This window comes from Hemibagrus wyckioides, linkage group LG15, assembly GCF_019097595.1.
Source record: "Hemibagrus wyckioides isolate EC202008001 linkage group LG15, SWU_Hwy_1.0, whole genome shotgun sequence".
NCBI lineage: Eukaryota > Metazoa > Chordata > Actinopteri > Siluriformes > Bagridae > Hemibagrus > Hemibagrus wyckioides.
In genome coordinates this window covers 15,208,492-15,230,149 of record NC_080724.1, presented here as the reverse complement: position 1 = coordinate 15,230,149, position 21,658 = coordinate 15,208,492, and the positions used below count along the sequence as shown (strand labels likewise).

General features: G+C 37.6%; 1 protein-coding gene across 1 annotated transcript; it reads left to right on the top strand.

Moving 5' to 3' along the window:
• Positions 1-1,614: 1,614 nt before the first annotated feature.
• ano11 (anoctamin 11) lies at positions 1,615-20,672 on the top strand. Its single transcript, XM_058409222.1, has 23 exons — positions 1,615-2,021; positions 2,545-2,659; positions 4,605-4,798; positions 4,889-4,996; positions 5,085-5,221; positions 5,303-5,360; positions 7,072-7,182; positions 8,093-8,258; positions 8,361-8,451; positions 9,607-9,703; positions 9,782-9,925; positions 10,009-10,146; positions 10,249-10,347; positions 10,467-10,569; positions 10,841-10,952; positions 13,007-13,061; positions 13,221-13,318; positions 14,685-14,821; positions 15,020-15,225; positions 15,311-15,447; positions 16,031-16,121; positions 16,291-16,422; positions 20,110-20,672. The coding sequence occupies exons 1-23, from the start codon at positions 1,890-1,892 to the stop codon at positions 20,131-20,133; spliced, it is 2,685 nt and encodes an 894-aa protein (XP_058265205.1). The 5' UTR covers positions 1,615-1,889; the 3' UTR covers positions 20,134-20,672.
• The last annotated feature ends 986 nt before the right edge of the window (positions 20,673-21,658 follow it).

Here is a 21,658-nt window from a genome sequence, read left to right as displayed (position 1 = left end):
TACTGTCACTGACCCTCTGCTTAAATTTCAAAGCTGTTGGAGACTCACTGTTGGGTATTTGTGCAAGGTGGACAAAACTAATTAAACTGAGTCACTAAATACAGAGAAGCCATCTGTTCTATCATTATTTCACGTGTGCCCTTATGCTCTAAAGACAATTCGGATGCCGACACAGAGCTGTGGCATTAATGAGCCATATTTTAAAACTGTAAACCAGCAGAATTTGTAAGAATCTCTTACCATGTCTGGTCAGGGACATGTTTTTCTGTACAGTTATGCACAACCACTACGGTGAATAAGAACGATTGGTCTAAACCTTTTAATAAAAGGTAATACGGTTTGGTTATGATAGCTTAAGACTATGTGAAATACAGTAAATGCTAGTGAGTGACTGCTGAACAGACACAATTTTTAAACTGGATCAATAAGCCTTCATTGCACTTGCCTTCAGAATTCATCCCTTCTTAATTCTTGTAATTAGGTGCTGTTTTGTAACATGCTTTTGTGGAGCAGCTCAACACTGAAATCAAAACCAAAATCATTATATAAAGATCCAAAATTGATAAATTTTTTGGACATCTATCAGGAACCCGATATGCACAACTGAGGTATCCCGCTGGAATTGCAGCTAATGTTTATTTTACCAAATATTGCCCAAGAGTGCTTTTTTGTTTAATGAATCATTGTATGAATGAATGAATAAATAAACAATAAAATAAATAAGTGTTTTTTAAAGTGAAATAAATAAAATGGATCAATGATCAAAAAATATTTGTACAATATATAGTGAATAAAAAATAAAACGATCAATTCTCAGTGTACTGCAGAGAAGGGATTTATTTTAGTTCTCTAAATAACCCTGACCTGGAGTGATGAATATACTGTCTAAAACCCGTTATCCGTTCGTTCTAGTTCCATTGCTGTCTCTTGGCCAGTAGAGCTTATTTGCTCGTCACCCTATTACCAGCCAGCATTGAAGACACCTCCCACTACTCTGCAACACTGCAGTAACATCACTGGCAAGTGTGAGTTATTAAGACACGGTGAGAGCAAGAGTGTGGCGCATGGGATTAAATGCAACACATAGAAACGTATGGATCCCAGTAAAACAACAGGACATGTGGAATGGGATGCTTGCGGAGATGTAAAACAAACAAAGACTGAGGTGCAGTGCAGATAGGTGACGGCACAAACAGAAATGTAATTGCACTGCAACTGAAACTGTGTTGCAACTTCTTCATTTCTTGTCTTTCAAAAGCCAGACATTTGCCTGATTGCAATACTGTATATTCTGCAATACATGATATATACTGTGCAGTACTAGTATAAAATAATATTTGGGGTGCAGAGATCTTTTTCCCTTTTAATAATGGTAAAAATAATAATACGTACATCTTTGCAGTAACATGGCTTGCAGTAGGGTTATAGTATGCATGTTTGGATATTTTAAGTCCCTGTTAATAAGAGGACATGGTGCTTCTATTCTAGGAGCTTTACGGTAGTTCATTGCTTTTGTCTCCCTCCCTCTGGAGTGCTACAGAGACAGAGGGATGCAGTGAATGAGAGAGCCTGCTGCAGACTACCCCCCCCTACTCTCACTCTCTCTCTCTCTCTCTCTCTCTCTTCTCCTTCTTCTTCTTACCTCTTTCACTGAACACACTTAGTGTGCATCATCCTCTGCTGTCTGCTTAGCTTTACCCATGAAGGAATGCATCAATAATTTGATTTCCCCTCATAATTCAGTGAAATGGTTTATGTAGAAGTGCCTACTCTGGAATATGTAACTAGCACCATACACTACTATAGTTGGTGTTTGCAGTGTTTGGGCCCCGCTGAGCTTCAGAGTTCCTGCGTCTCTGTTACTGATCTGGTGAGTTTGACGTTACTTGATGCTCAGGAAAAAGGGCTCGGAGCTTTCCAAGGACCGCGAGGTTCTGCTGGATCTGGAACACACTGGAGAGTCGTATGGCGCTGAATGTTATGGAAGCCTGGAGAATGGGGGCTACATTCCTCCTCGATATGTGAGTGACTTTTATTAATCATTTCTCCATTGTTTAAAGTTGTGAATCTATTGACCAATGTTGATTTATAAGTATTCTCATATCTTCTGTGATGTGTTTTGCTTTTTTTCTTCACAAATTGCACTTATGCTGTACTCCTTAGACCATTCGGCGTTTCCTCTGGTGCGGCATTAAAACACTGAGTGCGATCAGTGTGGAGTGATTCAGTCTTCTTGCTAAAGACTCTGTCTAATTGTACAGTTTATTAGATTCCCCTTAAGCAGATATTCTTCGACATTTATCCTCCCATCTCTTACCTCAGATGTTTGTCACATGGTCTGCTTTATTATCTCCTGCGTTCTCGAAACTCGTGCTTGAATAAGTCTCTCAGGAGGTTTTGAGAGATTTATATTAACATCCTTCTAGCACTTGTTTCCACAGTCCCTTTGGATTTTTCAGGATCATTAATGGGAAATGTATGATGATTACACAACCATGTTATTATCAAGCTCTTACATCTTCTCTGCCTGTTACATGAAACTAGCTGAATGCTGCTTTAGATGACAACAATGATCCAATCTATGCCCAGTGTGAGAAGACAGCCACTCCACCAACTCGGCCTCCAGGCAACTACTTTAGAGATGGCCAAACTAAAATAGGTAAACATGATACTTTATTTATTTATTTGCAATAATGTAATAGATACGAATGCCATCAATCTTTAAGACACACTTTGTAATGTTCATCCAATTCTTTTGTTTTTGCTATTCTCTGAAGATATTTGTGTTCGATGATTATAGGATGATACAGGTGATCAGTATTTCAGTTTTTTATTTCCTGGTCATTACATATAACTGTGTTAAACAACTTTCAACATGGCACTTTTGTTGAAATATTGAAAATATTGAAAAATGTGATCCACAGATATTTCTTGTTTCCCAGGTTTTACTTGTTTGATTGATTGATTAAACATTTAATAACCCTGAATATTTACTCTTGGTTCGAACCCTAGTGAAAACCTGTGAAGAATGCATCTTTTTTGTTTAAAAGGATAAACCAACATGAAAACCAGAGAGCTGTCTACGGGAGAAACGCTAACCATTTAAAAAAAATCGATTAGAACCTTTACAAGAGCACTGGGCATATCCATTGCAACAATGTGGAATGTGCTAAAAAAGAAAGAAAGCAGTTGATAACATTGTTATAAGCTGTGAAGAAAAGCCCAGTCATATCTCCAAGAAGACCTCACCACAAGCTGCAAATCACTCAAACAAATACAGAAATTAGCCCCAGAAGTTGTAGAAACAGAATGAACCTCTACCAAAGTGATGGAAAAGTCAAAGGGTGGAGCAAGGAAGGATCTGCTAATGATCTGTCAAGCACGTTGGTGGTAGTGGCAAGGCTTGGGCCTGCATGGCTGCTTCTGGAACAGGATCATTAACTGGTTATTGATGATGTTACTCATGATAGTAGCAGAAGAATGAATTTAGAAGAAACATCCGTTCTGCTAATTTACAGAGAAACACATCCAAATGAATTTCAAAAGAACTTCTATCATGGGAAAAGAATGGAAGGTTTTAGACAAGTCAGTCTCTCAGTTGAGCAGCATTTCGCTTCCTGTAGAGGAGACAGAAAGAAGCTGCAGTAAAAGGCTGAACAAAAGAAGAATAGAAGTTTGGTAATGTCAGTGGGTCATGCTGTCATGCAATCAAATATTAAGGGTTATTTACATTAAGCTCATCTGTTCCAGCCTCCTGGTGGTCCAGCGGCAGGATCCTGCGTGGTTATTCCTGCAGCCCAGGTTCGATTCCTGGGCAGGACGCTAACCCAGCCACTGAAGCATTAACTTTCAGTGCCGGTCCCAATTAAGCCTGGGTTAAATGGGAGGGTTGCGTCAGGCATAAAACCGGCATAAAACCTGTGCCAAATCGAAACATGTGGACCAAATGATCCACTGTGGTGACCCCAAACAGGGAGCAGCCAAAAGAACAACAACTTATCTAATCTGTTCCAATACTTTTACTCACATACAAATTAGGTACTCTGCCATCCAGTTTCTTTGTGACATGATCTAAGTTTAACACATTTAGATGTAAATATTAAGAAATGAAAGCTGAAATTCTGATCTCATAGTTATCTTTTGACCCCAAAACCGAATGTATTCAAGGTATAGCAAAAAAAAAAAAAAACTAAAAAGGAAAAATAAAAGAATTGGCCTCGCCTCGCAGTCATTTCTGAGGGGAATGTAATTTCAAAGATACCTTCGAAACTCTGATTTGCAGCATCACCATTCAGTGGATCTGGATAAGTTCTACATTTTAAGCGATAAAACATCAGGAAAATAATCCTAGATGAGGTAGTGTAGATATGAAACTCAGAGTCATTATCTTTTGATTGGGGATTTGGTTGATTACAGCCAGTGCTACAAATGTTTTATTTTTTTAATAATGATCCATGCTTTTTTTTAAATCTGATTTTATTGAATATCAATTATTTTGTCTCTTATGATTTAGCAGTCTTTCCCACAACAGCCATAACACAAAACCACAGCACACTAGCCTGAGTCTGTGTGTTTTCCTTTTATGAACTGTGTGGATATCTCAGATTTTGTGCTGGTGTGGGAGGTGAAGTCCCGCAGGAAGCGGAGAGCTCAGTGTGAAGGCTCAGCAGAGCCCCAGGAGGATGAGGAGCAGGTGATTCAAGAGGAGAGCAGATCTGAGAAGAGGAAAGCACAGCTGGCCAGATGGAGGGACAAATTCATACAGAATCTACAGAATGCTGGTCTCCTTTTAGAAAAGGTCTAACTTCGCAGCATCATCTTTCTCTTTAGAACCTGTACTACAGGGACTTGATTGAATTCTGTGTTTTGCTGTTGTTTCTTTTACCAGGAGGAATCATCCAGTGTGAAAAAGACAATACACTATTTGAAGCTCAGTGCTCCCTGGGAGGTTCTGGTGTACTATGCTGAGGAATTATGCCTCAGAGCACCGCTACAGGTCAGATATTTCCTGTTACCTTTTCTAATTTATTTATTTTTTTCTATCACGAAGCTGTTGTGCGGAATCATAATTTGTTTTCCTACAGGCACAACCTCATCCGGATTTTAACACTTCGGCGCGGGTTCTCCAAAAACTCTGGGTGCCAAACATCATGGCGGACTCGGTGCCTAACAGGCCGGTGGATTACTACACATGTGCCTTCCGCAGGTCCAAGATGGAAAAGTGAGGGCTGTTTAACCCATTTTTGGTAATGTGTATATGTGTTATCTGTAACTGTGGCTGATGTCATTTGTTATTCTGAAGGTTTCTGGGCTGTGAGGATCATGAGAATTATTTCACCAACACACAGAGACACCGCATCGTGAGTGTACATTTTGTGTTGATTTAATGTTTGTCTTTGATTTTGGCTTTAGATATGATTTTATAATATGATTATTATTTTATAATGTAGTTATTTAGTTATGAGTGTGTTCTTCTTATATAGAAGAATAATCTTGATTATTTTCCAATAACAATACATCCCAATACACTTAATTCATCCTATACCACAGCACTTTGTCAGAACTAACAAATGTATTATTTATTTATTTATTAATTAGTTATTAAAGAATGACATCCTGCTTTTTAATGAATTGATATCTACATGTATTATTTTGTACATTTATAATTGACAAAAATGCAGTTTTCATGTTACAGAGAAACGGCAAGGCATTTGCTCTGTCATCATTGTCTCTGAAATTTACTAGTCATCACACACATCTTAGTCGATTAACGATAAGGGTCTACCACATTAGCCCCTGCGTATGTCGCTGCTATAGAAACGGTAATCTATTTTCACAAGTGCATTAATATAAACCTGTGATTTGACCTTGCAGTCAGAACTACCTTCTGAACTGTTGTAGAGAATTCATAAACACCTTCAGACCAATCAGGATTGAGAAATTAACAGTGCCCGATTACAACCTATTATATAACGTATCCAAATCCAATCCAAGTGTTTCCTGTTGATACTTTGATTTAAAAGGCTATTGTTATTATTAGTGGTTATTATTGGGGAAAAAAATGGTGTATAAAAAGTAATTCATATATTTAAATTGATGTGTAAATAATTGAGTAGGCTGGGAAGGTAATTTGCCCATAACTCTGATATTTAAATAGTCTACATCAGCATCATGCACATATTACTGACAGGACTACAGCAGATTCTGAACAAAGGTGATGACTTATTAATCAGAGGCTATTAAATCCCATCCTATTGTAGCTGATTCAGAGGATTTTCCAAATATTGAATCATACTGTATCGTGTGTAAGCCTGAGGTTTACACCTCTATTATGTACTAGTACTCAGAATGCTAGTATAATGCTAGTCTTTTTAAATAGAGTTGAAGAGCTCTTATACACCAACCAGGCATAACAATATGACCACCTAATATTCTGTTGGTCCCCCTTTTGCTGCCAAAACAGCCCTGACCCGTCATGCACTGCGCATCCTGACACCTTTCTATCAGAACCAGAATTAACTTCTTCAGCAAACTGAGCAACAGTAGCTCGTCTGTTGGATCGGATCACATGGGCCAGTCTTCACTCCCCACATGCATCAGTGAGCCTTGACTACTCATGACCCTGTCGCCGGGTCATCACTGTTCCTTCCTTGAGCCATTTTTGATAGATACTGACCACTGCAGACCTGGAACACCCCACAAGAGCTGCAGTTCTGGAGATGCTCTGATCCAATCATCTAGCCATCACAATTTGGCCCTTGTCAAACTCACTTAAATCCTTACGCTTGCCCATTTTTCCTGCTTCTAACACATCAACTTTGAGGACAAAATCTTTACTTGCTGCCTCATATATCCCACCCACTAACAGGTGCCATGATGAGGGGATCATCAGTGTTATTCACTTCACCTGCTCATAATGTTATGCCTGATTGGTGTATTTTAGAACAAACTCGCTAAAACAAACTGCCTAATAATTGTACCTGTACTAGATAATAATATTGTTGAATCTTGAGTCATGTCATATCACTCATTTTCAGCATAACATGTACTAGGTTATAATTACCTGTGCAGGTGTATGAAGTCTTAGCAAGGACGGTATATGGCAAACGGAAGCGTGCTGAGGTTGGAGTGGCTCGACTGTTAAATGAAGGTGCCTTCAAAGCAGCATTTCCACTACATGATGTAAGAGATCACACGATCTGTCACGCTCTGCCGTAGCAAGGCATTTTATTTAGTGTACTCGTAGAAATGTTTTATTTTAAATTACTGTGAATACTTAGTAATGAATCGTTTCATACACAAAAGTGGAAAAAACAGGCACAAGGCAGTAATTGATTCAGCGATCCATATTTGGGCAACTATAAGGGTTTACTTACTGTCTCTTTAACCTGTAACCTATTGTGGTACATCTTTATTATTATTAAATTCTCAGTAGATAAATACTCAGAAATTACAAATAATGTTAATAGATACCAGAAACTGATGGTATTTACTTTCTGTTTAATTTCAGGTTGTTGCTTGATTAATGTTGAATAATTACATAATGATTCAATATTACATAATATCACAGAAGGTGCTTCACATTTGTTGGCTGTGCAAAGCTACAATGCGATTTGCAAATCTTTACTGAGTTTTTGTAGTATGTAACCTAGACTATGAATTCTTACTATAAAATAAAAATAAACACCAAAATATTGCAGTGAGAAAAGGAGCTGGAGCTACTCTCATGCATATTAATATTATTCTGTTATACCAGCATCACTACTACCATATACCCAAGTTTGGTTCCTCATGAATTACTTTGTACTTAGATTATTTAACATGAAAAATAGGTACTGATTATTATTTGTAAGTAAAATCGTCACCTAATAAATAAATAAATCAATGAATAAATGAATTAATGAATGAATAAATAAATACATTAATTAATTTATTAATGTATTAATTAATTAATTAATTATTATTGTATGGAAAAATATTATTACAAAAATTGCTATACAAACCTGGTGGTTTTCACATAAGGTACTTTGTAAAATATTAGCATATTTTCAATTAATGTTCTAGAAATTATTTGTAATTGTTTTATTCCCAGGGTCCCTTCGAGCAACCAGGAGAAGAGATCTCTCCTGATCAGTTAAACAGGAGGCAGGTCCTGTATCACTACTGGGCTCGCTGGTCCAAATGGTACAAGTACCAGCCTTTGGATCATATTCGAGAATACTTTGGGGAGAAAATAGCTCTTTACTTTGCATGGCTTGGTGAGCAGACACTTCTCATTTGGTGTATTTTGATGACGAGATTAAGAGCAAACAAATAATTCTTCAGTGACGTCATACAAATGTTCTGTTTGGTCTATCCAGGCTTTTACACAGTGTGGCTCCTTCCTGCAGCTATAGTTGGGACCGTTGTGTTCGTCTCAGGCATCATGACTATGGGATCCAACACTCCAGCGTCAGTATCATACCCAAATGCAATGCTCCTACAAAACTTTTCTGAAACTCGATCAAACTGTCTCTTTCTGTTTCGCAGGCTACTGCAGCAAACAGTGCACTGTCTTTTTTTTTTTTTTTTGCCTTTAATCTGTTTCCATGGAAACAGTTGGCCAAAGGTGCTTCAAAAGCGGCTGCTGGGATGGGGGTGTTTGCAGCAAACGCACTAAACTGCAAAGGCAGGGAGCGAGGCATGAAGATAGGCTTCAGTCAGAAAACAGATGAATGTCTGACTCTACTTTCTGCATAGTCACTGATGCAGCATCTCATATGTTCACCGTATAAGTGCTATTGATCCACAGATAAAACTAATGTACTCTATCAAGCCATAAGACACTTATGTCATTTTCAGAACAGCTCATATACTGCCTCATTAGCTCTTAATATCTCAAGTTAATGTCAGATTGTGTGAAAGCAGATTAGGTAATCGCTGTGATGCTGCTCCTTCGTCCAAATTATTTTGGCTGCAGAGTGTTATTGCTTTTATTCCTTTTCTCATGTCCTCTTATAGACTTTTTCTGTTCGGTAACAAGGAAGGAGGGAGGTAGTTCTTAGTAGTTTTATATATTTTACATAAACAAACATTTATAATCAATCCCATGTATTCATTCCTGTTCTGTTGTCTAATTATGGGGTTTTTTTTTTGATGATGGGCACGTGTTATGCATGATTTTTTTGCATTTATATTTCCTCCCAAATAGATATATAGTGAGGTTACTATTTTCACTATTTATTACAGCCTATAAGCATGTGATACAACTGCAATTACAGTGTTATTACCATTATGTGACTCAGACATTGCTATAAAGAACGTCAACTCGAGCAGACATCACTCAAATTATTGGTCAACATTTAAAGGTAAAAAACAAAAGACATTGGAAACCTGAAGGAATAAGCCTTTATAAATGTATATGTGATTAACTTACAGTGTAATGTATTGTTATAAACATTTACTTTTATGGCATTTGGCAGAAACTTTCAAGTCTCTATTAATACATCCTTATACTGGTTTACTAAGAATACCATGGGAAATTCATTCCTCGGTGCCATAACCGAGAAGAGTCTTTATACATGGCTTTTAAGTAATGTGTTCATTTGAATTCTTTGTTATGCATAGGAAAGAAATCTGCGAAAGCGGGGGCCGCTACCTTATGTGCCCTCTCTGTGACACCTGCGAAGCCTGGAATATATCCGACATTTGCCCCATGGCTAAGGTACACAGCTTTCTGCAATCCACTGTGGTTTACTGTAAATTTTTCCCACATATTTTAACTGTAATTTCCCATTTTTAGGTGGGTTATCTGTTTGACCATCCTGGCACAGTTTTCTTTAGTGTGTTCATGTCCTTCTGGGCTGTCACCTTCCTTGAGTACTGGAAACGCAAGAACGCTACTCTGGCTCATCACTGGGATTGCATGGACTTTCATGAAGAGGAGGTGAGGCATAGAATCAATAAGGAATGATTAGGGCACTGGGGTAGATTATTATTATTGTTTTTTAGAAATGTCTGGATTTTTAGGAGCCTCCAAGGCCAGAGTTTGCCGCCACAGCCCCTGCGATGGAGGAGAACCCTGTGACTGGAGTAAAGGAGCCTTACTTCCCAGAAAAAGCCCGTATCTCCCGTATGTTCACCGGATCAATGGTCATTGTCATAATGGTGAGCCTGGGGCCTGATGGGAAGCAATTTTCCCCCTGACTTGATAAAGATTTATCTGTATCTTTGTTTTTTTTTCTTATGGTTGCCTTTTCTGTCCCTCAGCTGTGTGTGGTGATGATCTTCTTAGTGACTGTTATCATCTACCGCAGTATAGTGAGTGTGATGATGTACAAGACAGGGAGTTCCATGCTGCGCACTGAGGCAAGCACTCAGCGAAACGGTTAATTACGATCCATCTCTCTGCATGGTTTATTGCTACAATCAATGCTGCTGCCTGCAACTTATCTTAAACTGTGTATCTTCTCTCTATTTCTCTCTAGGCTGGGAACATTGCCAACATCTCCAGCAGTATGGTGAACCTGGCTCTGATCTTGCTGATGGGGCAGGTGTATACAGCGCTAGCAGAACGACTCACAAAATGGGGTACGCATTCTGCTGCTGACTCTCGATCCTGTAAACCAGCACAGTGTGCTTTAATGGACTTGGATTAAGAATGAAAATCAATAAGCCATTAAGACTTAGCCTTCTTCACACTTCACGCTAGCTTGTAGATATGACGGCACTTTATCACATTGCAGTTATTACATGCCATTATTTGTTATAGATATTCATTGTATAGAACAATGCTGTTTTATTATCCACTTTTATTGGATTAAGGTCAATACTGAAGACCAGAATTTGTTTTTTTGTACAGAAATGCACAGGACACAGACACAGTATGAAGACGCTTTTACGTTTAAGGTGTTCATCTTCCAGTTTGTTAACTTCTACTCGTCCCCTTTTTATGTGGCCTTCTTCAAAGGAAGGTATGATGATGACTGTGTATTTGCTTTAAAGTAGCATTTTTATAGATTATTATTATTATTATTATTTTTATTTATTTATTTTATTTTATTTTATTTTATTTTTAACTTTATTTCTATACATTGAAACGAATGAACTGGACATTCCTTGAAAATTGCAGTGACTAAGAGTAATAAATAACCAAAAATAATATGAGCAGATAGAAAAACATATACAAGATAGATAGATAGATAGATAGATAGATAGATAGATAGATAGATAGATAGATAGATAGATATTAACAACATATTAAATATTAATGAACACATGGAATAAGTAAAAGTTCCTTATTGATCAGTTCATTTTCAGTGCATCAAGATACATAATAATAGGTTTCCACCTTTGTATGAAAATGTCCAGGTTCAGCTGGAGTCATATATTCCATTTTATAAATAGATTTAAGTTTTTCAATCAACTGGGCCCTTTGTGGAGGGTTAATTGTTATGGTTTTTCATGCACTTAATAAGAGTACATGTAAAATATATAAATTATTTTTATACATTTATTTTAGAACACTGGTTGCAAAAAAAAAAAGTAAAAAAAAAAAAATTACAAGTGTAAAAGATGAGTGAAACTGAAATATAACTCTACAATTTACTGTAACATGCAGGATTCAAGAGTGAGCACTCACCTGTTATAATATATATACTGTAGTAATAGTACTCGGTGTCCATGGCAGGGTTCAATACCAGGATGAACACAAATTAGTAACAAGGACATCAAGGGTGGCATTTAATTCATGGTACAACTTCACAGTGAGGCAATGAAAATGGAAGAGTTTAACTAGACCAGGAGTGTCCAATCTTATCCAGAAAGGGCCGGTGTGGCTTCTGCTCAGTTGGAATGAAAACCTGCACCCACACCGGCCCTTTCTGGATAAGATTGGACACCCCTGAACTAGACAAACTAACTGCAGGCTTAACTTATGGACACAATCAGGTAACACACCATTGATAGGACAGGATAGAACACAAACCAAAACAATGGCACATGGCCATGACGGGATCTCAACGCATAACAGACATGAGTTGTGTTTGTCCCAGTGGGAAACATGTCTCATGCTTGAGAGGAGAGTGCTGGAGCTACAGGATATTAGAGTTATGGTACAGAAAGGATAACATTTAAACGAATGCAACTTAGTTTTTTCACATTTATCTTTCATCTTAATATATCAGAGGTAGAAAGAATGTGATGCGCTGCCATGTAAAAATGCTTCCACTGTAGGAACAAGGAAATAAGAGTAAAACAATCGATTGTTGGAAAAACTACTTGAGTAAATCTTTACAAATTGAATTTCACATGTTTCACAACTAATCATCTGGGGGGAAAAGCATGTTGAAAAATTAATTGCACTTGCTGAATGCTGAATGACCACCACCTCCATTATAAACAAAGCTTATGTTAGCAGACAAGGTAACTTAGCCAAATGCTGCTGGGGTTTCAGAGGTTTGCTAGGTTTGTTAGCTAGCTAGCTCATGTTAATTAATCTAGCTAGCAAGGATACTCTTCATATATTATTCTGAGTGTTGCCTATAGTATAATATTAAATGGAATACATAAAAGTGGAATACAGAGCATACTGTAAAACATCAAAAGATCTGGCTAGCTAGTTTCCATAGGTTTGGCCTCACATCATTTACAGATCAGTTTCCTTTTCCTTTAAATACGCCGATATCTGGTCAGTTGAGCAGAGCTACTGATCTGTCTTCACTGTCTCAGACATTGCTGCTGGTCAGTGTAGACTTTCAGCAGAAAACTGCTTTATTTGTTATTTATAGTTTCTATATTCTGTCTTCAAAGTAGCTATTATTCCAAAATGACTATTACATGTAAAATGTTTGCTAGTTTCCACCCCCTGCATATCATATTACACCATTTATGAAGGAACACATACCCATAGGCATTACAACCCTTTGCACTCACTGTACTACATCTGTCTCCACAAGATTCACATGTGCAGTAGTGGTTTTCTAAATGCTCCTTCATGTCTTTCCTATCGATTCTGCTCTCTAAACAGATTCGTCGGTTACCCCGGTCACTATGGCACTTTATTTGGAATGAGGAACGAGGATGTGAGTTCTGTACACTAACATGATTCCATGAAATGGCTCTTGCGTATACATTAGTGCTAAATACATCTCCTTCGAAACTCATTTGCTCAGTGCATTTGTGAGTGATGGATATGGTTAAATATGTGGCTGGTTCTTCTTGTTCGGGTGGATGGAATGCAGTGTGGTCCGGGGGGCTGTCTGATCGAGCTGGCTGAGCAGCTCTTCATCATCATGATGGGGAAACAGCTCATTAACAACATTCAAGAATTCGTCCTACCGTACGTTCCTGAATTCTGTTCCCTTCATAATGTAATAGATTTTTGTGTTCTTTTATAATTTAAAAAAAATATTTTTTATAATAATTTTTAAAAATAATTTTAGAATCTTTTTATATATATTTTTGGTGTCATTTATAATTCTTGTCCACTGTTCCCCGGTGCTTTTAGTAGTAATTATTACCTAATAAGTCTGAGTATTGAATTCGCTTTATGCATTGTGCTGAAGTCTGTGAGTCAGCAGAAGACAGAGCAGAATGTTGCATTATGGCTTTCTGCCATGAGGCAGTAACTTTACTACTGCTGAACTCAGCAATGTGACCTTACATACTGTGTCTGTGTGTGTGTGAGAGAGAGAGAGAGAGAGATTTCTAAATTACTGAATGCACCAAAGCAGACTTTTGTTATGAGTAATGCACAAACTTTTCAATTATCAAAAAGGTAGCATTGAGCACAAAGATTAAAGTATGTCCTGTGCTATAGCAGAGCTTTCAATGTTCTTTTCAATAATGCATCATACATCTCTGTTTCAATTTAAAGCTGCGGACTGTCATACTCAAAAGTGTTTCAAGCCTGTATAACTCAAATCGTTTTAAAGACAATTTGGAAATAATCAAATAGTTACAGTAATTACATACACAGAGATGCCAACGTTTTTAATATGTGATGCAATTTTTTTGATCACGCATTAATCGTGATACACTATCCATATGAAAACTGCACAGTGATTGGAAAGGATGCATGAAAAAAGGGAAAAAGGAACAATGGTCTCTGCTAGCAGCTATTTTCACTTCATTTTGCTGAACTTTGACATCCCTCTAGCACAGGGGTAGGCAAGTTCGGTCCTAGAGAGCCGCAATCCTGCAGAGTTCAGCTCCAACCCTAATCAAACACACCTGAACAAGCTAATCGAGGAGTTCAGGATTACTAAGGCTACAGGCAGGTGAGTTTTTTTTTTTTTCAGGGCTGGAGCTGAAATCTGCAGGACTGCGGCTCTCTAGGACCGAACTTGCCTACCCCTGCTCTAGCATGTGATAGAAAGTAATAGAAATGGACTGTGGATTGGTTGGTAAATAAAATGGAGGGGCTGCTGAAGTATCTGGAATTTTGATTCTGTTCCACTTTATGCTTTGCTCATCCACCTGCTTGTGCTTTGTGGTGAAATTCTGTTCTTTCTATTTGCCTGTTAGCAATGTCGCCACCTTTATGTACATTTATACTATTTTGTGAACCTTAGATATTCTACAGATGCAGTTCAGCTTCTCAGCTCTGTACTGTTTTTATGGAAAAAAAAAAGCAACTGATTTAACGGAGTGTTGAGAAGGATCGAGAAGATGTCAGTGTTGTCTCACTGTGTGTGTGTGTACAGTAAAGTGAAGGCATGGAGACAGAAAAAGGCCCTGACATCAGTGAAGAAGGCTCAGAGCGGCCGGGCAGCACAGCGTTGGGAGGAAGACTATGAGCTGATCGAGTGTGAAGGATTGTTTGATGAGTATCTTGAGATCGGTAAGACTCTAAAAGATTACTGATCCTTAACCACAGTGTTGATTTTAAAATGTGCCAGAATGGTATTATTCATGACACACTGTGCGTTCATTGCAAATTGAATCTTCAGGTCCAGTGCCTTGTGATGTGTGGTGCTAATTTGTTAAGGAACTGATTATGAGATTGGATTAGTTTTTAATTAGTATATATTTTGCACAGTGCTGCAGTTTGGCTTTATCACCATCTTTGTGGCTGCGTTCCCGCTTGCTCCACTCTTTGCTCTGCTGAATAACTGGGCTGAAGTGAGACTGGATGCGCACAAGTTTGTGTGTGAATACCGGCGGCCCGTGGCTGAGAGAGCGCAGAAAATCGGCGTGTGGTTCATCATTCTTGAGGCCCTTTCCCACCTTTCTGTCATTGTGAATGTGAGCATCAGTCAATTTTCAATTTCTGCCGGCTGTTTTCTTGGTTGCCGGGTTAGTAAAAATTACTCTTTTTTTTGTCTCCTAGGCTTTCCTGATCGCATTCACTTCTGAATTTCTGCCTCGGCTGCTGTACCAGTATAAATTTGATAGTGACTTAAATGGTTATGTGAACTTCACACTGGCGTACGCTCCACCCAACTCCTCTCGCAATGACATGTGCAGGTCAGTGGTATCATAGTAATAATAATAATAATGATGATAATTATAATAATAAAAATTATAATAGAAATAGATTTGAGTGAGTGTTTGCATGTTTTATGGTGTCCTCCAATAGATGGTTGTTCCATGTGACCCATATACATGCACACATTGGACTATGTTCATCAGGATTAGAACCAGAATCACCACCACAGACAACACAGAATAATTAGCATTAATAATAAATAAACACTGCACCTAATATACAAATATTACACATTAAGTGTAAATGATACTCAGTTGAAAAATTGACATTACATTGGAGGTAGAAATAGCATACTAATAGTAGAAATACTGTTTACTAATAAATTTGAAATTAATAATAATATTAAATATTTAAACTGTAACATGATTAAAAAATCTAAAAAGATATAATAATAATAATAATAATAATAATAATAAATAATAATAAATATCTCAATATTGATGGGCTCTTGAAGATGCTAGAGTTGACTCTATACCTTCTCTGCCATTAGAGGGAGTTATTTCCCCTGCCATGGTGCTGCTGATCTGTAAGAGTTTGTACTGCACTTGTGTGTTGAATCAGATACAAGGCTTTTCGAGATGACAATGGAAAGTACACTCTAGTTTACTGGGAACTTCTTGCAGTCAGACTTGGCTTCATCATTGCATTTGAGGTAAGCACTCAAACTATACCTGTCAACAAATGTCTGCTATATTTCCATGTATACATTTGTAATAATTATCTGCTAATTCAAGATGTGTACTATCATCAGTTTTATCCTGCTAGTTTTGCATTGCTGTTCATTCTTTAAAAATCTCCTTCGAACCCTTGCTCATGTTTAGCATGTGGTGTTCTTTGTGCTGCGCCTGATTGACTGGATGGTTCCGGATGTACCGGAATCTCTGGAGCTGAAGGTGAAGCGGGAGCGCTACCTGGCCAAGCAGGCTTTGGCTGACAACCAGGAGGCGCTGTTGGTAAGCGACAGAAACACACCAGACCATGCACATACACACCATGAGCACTCATCTAAAAACGAATACACGATCATAGGCTTTTTTAGACATGCACTGTCTTGTACCATCTTTTGGCCTGTCATTCACAGGTCTGAAAACATGCTTTGTACTGTCATAGCAACAACTTGGGATGGGCAACTTGTATTTTGATACAATATACATAGGTATAAGTGTATTAGAAGAAACTGTACGATGAAACACACCCTTGTGTATTCTTGAAAGGATAGATATAAACCTTTTAAAGCTGGCCTTTAAAATGTGGACCTCCTGATGGTTTCAACTTTGTGAGCTAATCTGAACAAATCAGTTGAGAGATATTAATCCCACAAATGATGTTGATCTGCCGCTTGCAATGGGAATTGATGGTATAAGAAAATAATCAATGGCATAGTGGTGTGATGACTAACATCAATTACTGTCTTAAATGTACTGAATTATGAAATGAAGTATTTTATTTCTCTAATACCACAGCAATTTTCCAATGATTATTAAATTTAAATTAAAAATTAAACAATGGCACGTTATGCTTTTTAATATTTTTAACATTGACCTTGGGGAGACTTTCAGAGGACAAAACAAAAACCAGTTATTAAAACCAGAAAGAAGATTGAGAGCAAAATACAAAGGCTAAACTCAGAGCCTGACTTTGCCATGTGTGTTTGTGAATCTGTGCAGGTGTGTGTGTGTGATTGAGTCCAGGTTTGTTTCATGAGTAAACATGTGACTTAGAACATGAAACTGACGTGGTGTGATGGAAAAAGGAGTTTGGATCAGCCATGTTGTGATGCTGTGGTGGATTCTGGGAAAATCAAATTTTTCAGAAGTTGATATCATAAGGATCACTGGAGCTTTTACATTTACATCCTGGGTGGGAGTAGATTCCCTCTCTCTCCCCCTCTCTCTCTCTCTCTCTCTCTTTCCCTAATCAGACATGCTGAAGCTCCATGTTCATAAGTACATTAGCGGTATTAAGGGTCATTTGCACACTGTGTAGGTGTTTATTATCTGCTCTATTTTGCATAATAATAAGAGAAAATACGTTTAATCTTTATGAATTTATGCCTTTCATAACAGGTCTTCACTAATTACAAATAACACTTGTTTAGATTAAATAAAGAGGCTGAGTTTCAAGTGATATCCTGGGATGCCTTTCTTTTCATTATTGGACACAAGGTTCAAAGGTTATGAAAATAAACATACTTCCAAATTAGTTCCAAATCTGACCTGATGGTGGAGCTAGAGCACTGGCCTTCCCTATCAGTGTGCCAAATGTAAACACCTTTTTACCAGATGACTGTATGGGCTGCCATAAACAACCCTGCCAGAAGAAGAAGATGAAGGAGAAGGAGAAGAAGAAGAAGAAGAACAAGAACAAGAACAAGAACAAGAACAATAGAGCGCCTTGTAATAATAATAATAAGGACAAAGTTCACTTATTATATTTTGTAGAAGACAGAAGGGTAATAACACATAGAGTCTCCAAGTGGAAAGAGAGAAGGTTTCTTATCTGTTTCAGGACTTTTACCACCTCTGTTACACTGGAAGACCTGAAAGCACCTCTACTTATCAAATAATATATGATAAACCCACCTTATTGCCACAGCTTCATTAACTAAAAGGAGTTTATTATTCCTACAGCTTAAGCTTTGTAGAATATTCAGCAGTACACAATAACAGGTTTCTAGATATAGTTTTTTCCCCCCATTCACAGTGAGTCTGAAATCTAACTGATCATGGAAATGGAGCAGGGCCTGTTTAGTTATTAATCTGGATTGTTGCTGTACTTATTCTAGTTAGCAGCGGTTCTAGAAATTCTAGGCCCATTTCTTATAACACTTCCATTGAATTAACTTAATTCCTCAGTCCACCATGTAAATTCGATTCTCCTGGAGTGTCACAGTGCATTGTGTGCCTCTGGGAGAGCTAGATTCAGGCATTTATGTTATTCTTAAATAACAACTTCAGCCTGAAACACATTCAATATGGTGAAATATTGACTTTGTAATACCAGTTTTGGTGCAAATTGTTGGGTTGATTTTGTTTTGTTTTTTTTTAAATATGGATTACTTCCAAATTATGTATATTAATATACTATAATATACTATATTATAGCACGAGTCAGCACTTGTGAGATTCGCTGATCATTTCTAACACCGTCTCAATGGCATTTAGGTAACACTTTACGCTAACAGTACATAAATAATCACGCTCTAACTCCTGAATTAATACTTTCTTAAATATGATCTAATGTTGAGTTAAGGCATGTACCGATCATGAACTAATGAACTAACTAACTAACGAGTTAACTAATGAGCTAATTAACTGTAACAATGACGTTAGTTTTATGCATTCATGCGTGAGTAAGAACCACCTTAGGTCCATGTTAGTACATGTTCATTAACTAATGTATTAATTAACGGAGGGATAAACTCCTATTTTGTAATTTCTGGATTTTCTTATTTACTTTCTTTCCTTATTTATTTCCTCATTATTCTATTTTTAATATTCTTATTTTATTTTCAATTTTATTTATTTTTTTAAATCTTGATTTATTTTATACACGGACAGTTGTAGAAAGCAATTCACTACACGCCGGACTGTGTATGACTGTTTATGTGACAAAGAAAATTTTTATATGAATCTATAAGAAAGAATACGAATTAAATATGCATCATTTGAAATATATTTGACATATTGTATTATTTCTATGCAGCTGCGTATAAAAACATTGGATGGCGCTGGACTACTTTCATAATTTACACTGATGTGGAAGGACACACTAATAACAAACACCAGTAATTCATCTTAACCTGTTTTGTGTCATCCTCCATCAATTTCTCCTCGCGAAGGTGAACAATTTCAAATGATTCAATATTGAAATTCATATTCTTTCTTATAGAGCAAGTTTGATTTGGTTTACTCCTAATCAATGACTCCTTATCAATACTTTAACTAACAAACATGTGCTTAAGGTGGTCGTTATTCAGGCTGGATCTCATATGACTCATGTCATAGTTAAGGTTACTAATGTCATAGTACTCTTATTGTAAAAGTTTGCCAGGATTTAATAGGGAGAAACAACGTAAACAATCTCGAATATAAGGGATAATAGCAAGATTTTTTCTCTGCTTGGCTAGTTAGCTGAGCGTTATGGAGTTGATGACAGGATTAGCATATTAGCAGCATATAAATGCACTGCTGCAATGCTCTCTTTAGGAAAAGATGTATGTATTCCTAGTGGTTCAGCTGGAAATCAGATAGCAGTGGTGTAACCATTATCCGAAATGAAAATAGTCCTATTTGACAGTGAAAGAAATTTAATCCAACATAAATATATTAATACGCTAGTTGCTCAAGGTGAATTTTCCTGTAGTGTTTTTGTCATCGCTCTGACAGACAGACGGCATAAAGACAGACGGCACTTTATGTCGTCATACTGAATTCCTCCTTCCTTCTACGTGTGCTCATGTACTCACTGTAGAATTACAGTGTCACTCTTTCGAAATAGAAAAAATGGCTAAAGAGCTGAGAAAACATCTGATCAGTATTAACGTAGTTTCACGCTAACATGTTCCCACTCTTTTCCTGTTTTTCCCTTTTCTCCTCTCCTTTTCGGCCCATCTTCCATCTGTGTTGTGCTCCTTGAAGCAAGCGACACGTCTGGCAACTTGAGGCGAGTCTGCAGGGTCCGAGGGTCTCCAGGAGAGGGTGCACTTATAAAGCAAGGGCTGGACCCCATCAATAATCAGCACACAGTAACAGACTTCCAAAAAAAATAAATAAATAAAAGTTTGGTACACGTTTTGGACTGTGTGATGTTTTGGTGAGTGTTTGTTTTCATTGGATGGTTGTGTATGTACACATTTCTGAGAGAGCATGCCTGTTTCATTTAGTCGTCTCCATCTGGTGCACTTGTGATGCCAAAACGAAACGAAACGAAAAAGAAAATCCAAAACTCTTACGCTTTCAAAAACGAGGCTTGAGTAAAGTAGACATTCGAACCAACTACATTCCATTATACACTCCTTCATCAAACTGTGATTAGAAAAGGAAAAGTTTTTTTTTTTCTATGATATATATTTGTACCAAGGACAACGTGTACCTTAAAGCGTATAGAAATGGAGTTAAACCGGAGTTCATCCTGTACTGGTGTGTGAATTGCTTCTATGTGATAAAATTACACATTCATGTTCATTCACAAGTTTGTTTTTTTTTTCCCCAAAATAAATTATTGATGAATGTTAACTACTCTGTCTCAGTTCCTGTGTTTACATGTGAAATTCTGGGATAGGCTGATCTTTTTCTTTTTTTTTTGAGCAACAGCCATTAGAGGTAAATATGTTCAAGCAAGTTTGGGAGCTGAATGAGATGCGTCTCACACTAAGTGTTTAAACGGCGTATTTTAGAGCTGGGGATCAGATGCCAGTTGGCAGTAGCGCTGGAACGTTAATCTCGTGTTAACACGTCCTCGAGAGGATGCATGCTGCTTTCATTTCACTTTTTTTTTTTAGCCTTGTGCACTCCCTTGTGATCTCCTGCTCCCTTCATTCAGATCATTAATCAACCAACAGCTCGTCTTGGTTAGTCTAGCTGCGTATCACCTGCTCTAGTGAATTCATTTTACTGTTCACAACCTTGACCTGAAGAAAGCACTAATACAGAATTAGGAAAAGGAAGCGAAAATGGAACAATATTGATCCGATTTATTGGAAGTCAGCAGCAGACAGGTGTTCTGTTAATGATTTCCCAGACTCACAACTCCACCTTAGCAAAAAAAAAAAAAGTAAAAGTAAAAAGAATTTACATGGCCCAAGGCTCTTTGACACTCTCTCTCTCTCTATCTATCTATCTCTATCTCTGCCTGTTCCTGCTGAGGCTTCGTTTTGATTGTTGCGATTGCAGTGCGTTCTTGTGCTGTTCAGCCTGAAGGAAGAGTGCGTTAGTACATGTTGAAGCTCTGAAGTATGCAACGTGGACAGCGGCCATCACGATGCACAAACTGGAGCTAAACAAAGACACAAAAGATGCACGCTTGTTGATTTGAATACTCTATAAACAGATATTTGGTACTTCCAATATAAAGTGGCATAGCTGTAAAAAAAAAACCCACAACACACTTACAAGGGTCTACAAACTAGACAAGTTCCTGATGTTTGATTGTGGATGTATTCGGATGGAGACACAGCTTGGTGACCTT